The sequence below is a fragment of the Poromitra crassiceps genome (genome assembly GCF_964638095.1).
Source record: "Poromitra crassiceps genome assembly, chromosome: 11".
In the NCBI taxonomy this organism is placed as follows: domain Eukaryota; kingdom Metazoa; phylum Chordata; class Actinopteri; order Beryciformes; family Melamphaidae; genus Poromitra; species Poromitra crassiceps.
In genome coordinates, this window is record NC_139643.1 from 16,050,015 (window position 1) to 16,056,714 (window position 6,700).

General features: G+C 44.9%; 1 protein-coding gene across 1 annotated transcript in view; it reads left to right on the plus strand.

Moving 5' to 3' along the window:
• Nucleotides 1-669: 669 nt before the first annotated feature.
• LOC310784766 (major histocompatibility complex class I-related gene protein-like) overlaps nt 670-6,700 on the plus strand; it is a 31,716-nt gene continuing 25,685 nt past the window's right edge. Inside the window, exon 1 of the mRNA XM_083645813.1 lies at nt 670-774. Coding sequence (XP_083501939.1) covers nt 726-774 — 49 coding nt within the window. The 5' untranslated portion in view covers nt 670-725. The remainder of the gene's footprint in view (nt 775-6,700) is intronic.

Sequence of the window (6,700 nt, forward strand, 5' to 3'; positions counted from 1 at the left end):
AATGATGCTAGATAAAACACCCTGATGATCAGAACAGGAAGAGGTGTGTGTGTGTGTGTGTGTGTGTGTGTGTGTGTGTGTGTGTGTGTGTGTGTGTGTGTGTGAGTGAGTGTGTGTGTGTGTTTACTGAAGGTACTTTCCAAAGCCATGTCCTGCCAGTGAAACTCCTCACTGTCAGGTGAAAAGGTGGCTGGTGACTGCACATGTATCAGAGAAAGCATGTGGGGCAGTGGGCACTGACCTCCACACTTTTAGAGCAGAGACTGCTTATTTTCTCATCATGATGTTGGAACCTCATTTTATAAGCTTGGTGACATTTGTACTAGTTCAAATGTGTCTGGGTGGTAGAAACACGCTGGTGTGACAACTCAAAACTTGTCTCATATTGTATTTATGATCAAATGATTTAGGCAAAATAAGTTTCTAGTAGCCTAACTAATATTATATAGAATGTCATACTTTTCCATTGTTGTTCTCTTTGTAAGCAGCTTTAAACGAGTCAGATAATAGGCTACAGCTGCTAGACTCTGAGTTTAGTTTCACTTTAAAGCACAACCTATAATCTTCAACTCTACCTAGTAACCCGTGACTAACAGCCTTTTCTGAATTTCCATTGGTCAGAATGTCTCTAGTCCCGCCCCGTTCCTGACTGTGTCTCCAGACAGGAGACGGATCTGTGAAGCAGAGGGAAAGTTTTAACAGCGCTACTTCTTGATCAAAACAACATGAAGACGATGGTTTTATTGCTGCTGCTCTGTCACGATGCATCTCCAGGTAAGATCATTTACTACATTTACCTTTCAACATGGAGGCTTGTTGTTACAACTGTCTTTATTTGCTGTGTAGGCTGATATCACACCAACGACATTATCCACATCCTATTAGAGGTCACCTCGTGAATAAGTTTTGATTTCATCTTCGTAGTTGTGATTATTTAGCTTAAATGGAGAATGGATGTGATTAATATTAGAAAAAGTTCTACAGCTTTGCACTCTTCAGATGCATCACTCAGCTTATAGGCTACTTTAATATGATTTCATCATGTGTTCATTTACCTCCAGCTTAGATCCTCAGTATTCTCATGTATTTATTTATTTATTTATTTACGGTATTTATTTATTTATTTATTTATCCAAAATCAAATGCAATTTGAGGGCGCTGTGTTCATAGATATTAATGTCAGCAGAACCCAAACAGCTTCCTTCTATGCCCACTGATAACATATAGGCTATTGGATGCAAAAACATGCAACATATAAAATGCAACACTTTTTTTTATCAGTAGCCTAGAGAGGTGAGTTTAAATTTCAGGTGAATAGCATAGTGAGGAGTGTGGCCTAATACAGATGTTTTTGGTGGGGGCTTTTTTGCCTTTATTGGATAGGACAGTAGATAGACAGGTGGGGAGAGAGGGGATGATGTGGTAAAGGACCACAGGTCAGATTCAAACCCGGGTCGGCCACGCGAAGGCCTAAGGACTACAGCTTGTGCACACCACAGCAATTTCCCCGTATACTCAATAGACCCTTTTCACAGGGGCCATTTTGTGTCCCTGCCTTTTCGACACAAAATGGCCCCCGTGAAAAGGGTCAATTGGAGTCTCTGCTGACCATTCATTTTGTATTGGATACCTCGCTCATCGCCTTCCAAAGCATGCTGGGAGACCTGGCGGCGGACGACAGCGACAAGAGGAGGGGCCAATTTGAAATTTGACTGATTCAAAACAAAAAGACAGCAAGACAGCCAATCAAGCTGCAGCACCAAGCGACCAGCTATGCCAATACATGCGATAGCGCCGCAGCTGGGAGAAGGGTCCAACTCCGGCCGGAGCCAGTAGAAAGCACGCCCCTACAGAGCACACCCCCTAAGTACAGAGCATGCCCATAGGCGAGAAATGGATAATTAAAATAATAAAGATAACCGTTTAAATTGAAATATGTCAGTCGTAACATTCACATTTATAAAACTTAATTATAACATTCAAATGTTTAAAACTTTATGTAACATTACTCGCCCCCCCCTACAGAACACGCCCACTATCGTCTAGTTTCCTACAGTACGTCCACTTCAGCAGCTTTAGTGAGGCTCTGACCACATGACTCGTGAATATAATTGTGGTTCTGATCCACTTATTACTCAGTCATAACCGATAACTTATTCCTCAGTCCTCATGAACACATGTATGTCTACTCTTATGATGGCCCGTTAGCAGATATAAATACAACACTTTTCAAAATGCACACATTCACTGGGCAAAATAAGAAAACTACTTCAACTTAACTTGTGTAAAACATGCAATATTCTTTCCCACTTGTATTTTATTAGAAGTTTATTAGTTTCCGTTCAACAGAAGACAAACAGTCAAACAAACAGAACATAAAAGAAAAACACACACACATGTTATTACTGTATATATCATATTGATCAGCATTTAAACCTTCATGAGAGGAGGACACACTTGTATAATATCTTGTGTTGGGTTTGCATGTAATGACAGTGAATAGTAAACCCTTATAGACACAGTAAGTCAGAGAGGAGAGAGCTTCTCCCTCCTAACCTGTCTCTCCTCCTTCTGTTCACTAGTCATTTGTAAAGGTCATGTACGTATAAATATGTATGTAGATGTGAGCTTGAATATATAGGGGGGACACTATAGCCCCTAGGGGGAGCCCTATACACTCGTTCAAGGATGAACAAGATGAACTCCGTTTGTTTGACTGTAAATAGTGCCCTGCCGCCTCAGTGAAAACAACAACGCTAACTAGCTAGCAAGCTAACGGCAGAAACCTACACGCTAGCTCGTTGCTACACACTGAAAACGGCAATTTGGATTGTTTGAAACTACCGTAAATTCCGGACTATAAGCCGCGGCTTTTTCCCCGTTTTTTGGCCCTGCGGCTTATATAACGGTGCGGCTTATCTATGGATTTTTTCAGAAAAAAACAAAAAAAACAAATAAAATCTCTCTTTTTTAGCACTCTTTCTAACTATAAATCCACTTCTGTTTTAATTTCCTCTCTTGCCCTCTTTTCACCACACCGCGGACACTGTGTGCACTGTAAAAATATACAAAGGTGGTGTTGTGTTATGTTGTTTTGTTGAAATGTTACGGTAATACGGTAAATGGGAGCTTCCTCAAACAGCCATCTCTTTCCCGACAATCCCCTCTGTGCGTGACCCCTTACATATGGTAATTACGGTAAGCAAACGGCCACTCGGTGACCTCCAAAATCGATGGATTTTACAGGTTACACAGCTTCATCAGCACATTTTATGTGCATTGCTTTGCTGCTTGTTTTTTCGATTATTTTTTAGTAAAGCACATTGAATTGCCTTTGTGTATGAAAGACTTGACATCATTGGCGGAAATCAACCGGTTACTCCTACCGGTTCAAAGTTCATCAGCAGCCCGGAATCACAACAAGACGAGCAGTAGAAGCAACTCTCTCTCACTTACCATGGGGAAGGTACGCAGAAATTCACACGACGCAGCTTTCAAGTTGAAAGCTGTCTATCTCGCATTAAAAGAGGGAAATAGAGCCGCAGCGCGTACCCTGTGCATCAATGAGTCAATGGTGAGGCGTTGGAAGGCGCAGCAGGAGGAACTGTCTCAGTGCAAGAAGACCAAAAAGTCCTTCAGAGGTCATAAAAGCAGATGGCCCGAACTTGAAGATTCCCTTGAAGATTGGGTGTTGACCCAGAGAGCAGATGGCCGAGGCGTTTCCACGGTGCAGATCCGACTGAAGGCCAAAACAGTCGCCACCGAAATGAAAATTGAACATTTCATAGGTGGCCCATCTTGGTGCTTCCGATTCATGAGACGAAAGGGACTGTCCGTCCGGGCCAGAACTACTGTGTGCCAACAACTCCCTCCCGACTACCAGGAGAAAATCACAAATTTCGGCGAATTCACACAAAGGAAGATCAAGGAATATTCCATCGAACCGGAGCAGATCATAAATATGGATGAAGTGCCTTTGACGTTCGACCTGCCACTCACTCGGACTGTTAACAAGAAAGGTGAATCGTCGATCACATTGAGAACCACTGGGCACGAATTTCACTTGTGTTCTGGCCTGCTCTGCATCTGGAGTAAAGCTGCCGCCAATGGTGATTTTTAAGCGGATTACGATGCCGAAAGAGAAAATTCCCAGTGGGATATGCCTCAGAGTCAACAAGAAAGGGTGGATGATGGAAAGTGTCATGAAGGAGTGGCTGGCTGAGTGCTACGTCAAGCGCCCTGGAGGATTCTTTCACCAAAAAAAAGCTTTGCTCGTTCTCGACAGCATGAGGGCTCATATAACAGATTCCGTGAAAGCAGCCATCAAGACCACAAACTCCATTCCAGCTGTGATTCCTGGGGGCACAACGAAGCATCTGCAGCCACTTGACATCAGTGTCAATCGTGCGTTCAAAGTGGCACTACGCGTTCAGTGGGAGGCGTGGATGACGAGCGGCGATAAATCATTCACCAAAACTGGTCGCATGCGAAAAGCAACTTTCGCTCAAGTTTGCCAGTGGATCCTGACAGCGTGGAGGAGTGTGAAAACATCCACAATCACCAACGGGTTCCGAAAGGCTGGACTGCTGCGTGATGATGACGCCGGCACAGCTGGGCGCCTTCAGAGGCTGTTCGATTCCGACACCGACAGTGACGAAGAGGAGTTCCTTGGTTTTGAGAGTGACAACGAAGGAGAGAGGAGAGTGGTTGACGAAGCCACCCTGAACCTGTTCGTTTCCAACACTGAAGTTGAGGACTTTGCTGGTTTCAGTACGGAGGAAGAAGAGGAAGACGAGGATTAGTGACTTGACTTTGACTCTGACTCTGTTTTTGACGCTGCACCTTCACCTAAAAGATGAAGACAAGGATTACGGTACCTGGTTTGATTGTTGACAGCACCTTATTATATTATTGTTTTCCAGTTAATTTGTTTACTGCACCTTACCTTAACCTTTTGAGAATTGTTTTATTGTTTACAGCACATTATCCTTTTGAGGATTGTTTTATTGTTTACAGCACATTATCCTTTTGAGGATTGTTTTATTATTATTATTATTGTTTTATTTTTTATATTTATTTTGTTGAAATGTTAATAAATGGGAGCTTCTTATAGTAGCCTACCGTAATGCAGATTTTGTTGAAATGTTAATAAATGGGAGCTTCCCCAAACAGCCATCTCTTTCCCGACATTCCTCTCTGTGCACAAACCCTTACATATGGTAATTAAACATCAAAACACCCGCGGCTTATAGTCCGGTGCGGCTTATATATGTAAAAAACAGTCAATTTTGCTGCTGCGGCTTATATACCGGTGCGCCTTATAGTCCGGAATTTACGGTATTTTCCAAGGGCACTGCCACTAAGCGCCGCCCATCGCAATCCCACTATGGAGACCTGCAGCGCCAGACTCCTCGGACGGAAGGGAGAGGAGGCTGGCCAGCGAGACTACTGTAGTAGTGATGATAACATTACAGTGTGTGAGCAGAGAAGATACTGTACATGTCTTTAATAACCCCCCCCCCCTTTTTCACATATGCCTTTAATCACTCACTTAATAATCAGCCATTTTCCACATTTCCTCTCAAATCCTTCAATAATCTTAGGATGAAGGTGATATTTTTTATTTTTTATGTAGCATTTTCTTGTTTGGGAAGTAGCGCTTCCTGTACTCAATGTTGTTTGTTTGAGGTGCGCTTTGGATAGGGATTTGCCTAGGGGCGTGCTCTGTAACTAGGGGGCGTGCTCTGTACTTAGGGGGCGTGTTCTGTAGTTAGGGGGCATGCTCTGTACTTAGGGGGCGTGCTCTGTACTTAGGGGATGTGCTCTGTACTTAGGGGATGTGCTCTGTAGGGTGTGCTCTGTACTTAGGGGGCATGCTCTGTAGGGCGTGCTCTGTACTTAGGGGGCATGCTCTGTACTTAAGCTTCTGGCATACTCTTCGCGCACGCGCTGGAGGCGGGGCTCCACGGAGGGCGCGCGCACTCTGCGCGGGCCAAAACAGAACATAGTGAGTGCTCCAGAAATGGCGGCGATCAGTGCCAGGCAGTCTGAATGAAATTGAATGTAACGTTCCTATATATTAAATTCTAAAAAACGACCCTCAGCATTTGGGAAGGCTAAGCCACACAACTAGTTCGTTATAATCGAACATCATGCTTTTAGGCGACTTTACGACGGTGAGGACTCAATCACAGCAGATATCCGCTGATAGCCTACCACGGAGATCTCACAGGCACAGGCAGCAAAACCCAACGCGCTGATAGAAAAATCTCCATGGACGCGCCGCGCTGCGCTCAGGCCTCGCCCCCCGACACGCCCCGTGCGATGACGTCATAATCGCCGCGCGCCCTATGCGCTTGGCTGGGCGCAACGAGTATGCCAGAAGCTTCAGGGGGCATGCTCTGTAGGGCGTGCTCTGTACTTAGGGGGCGTGCTCTGTACTTAGGGGGCATGCTCTGTAGGGCGTGCTCTGTACTTAGGGGGCGTGCTCTGTACTTAGGGGGCATGCTCTGTAGGGCGTGCTCTGTACTTAGGGGGCGTGCTCTGTACTTAGGGGGCATGCTCTGTACTTAGGGGGCATGCTCTGTAGGGCGTGCTCTGTACTTAGGGGGCGTGCTCTGTACTTAGGGGCATGCTCTGTAGGGCGTGCTCTGTACTTAGGGGGCGTGCTCTGTACTTAGGGGGCATGCTCTGTAGGGCA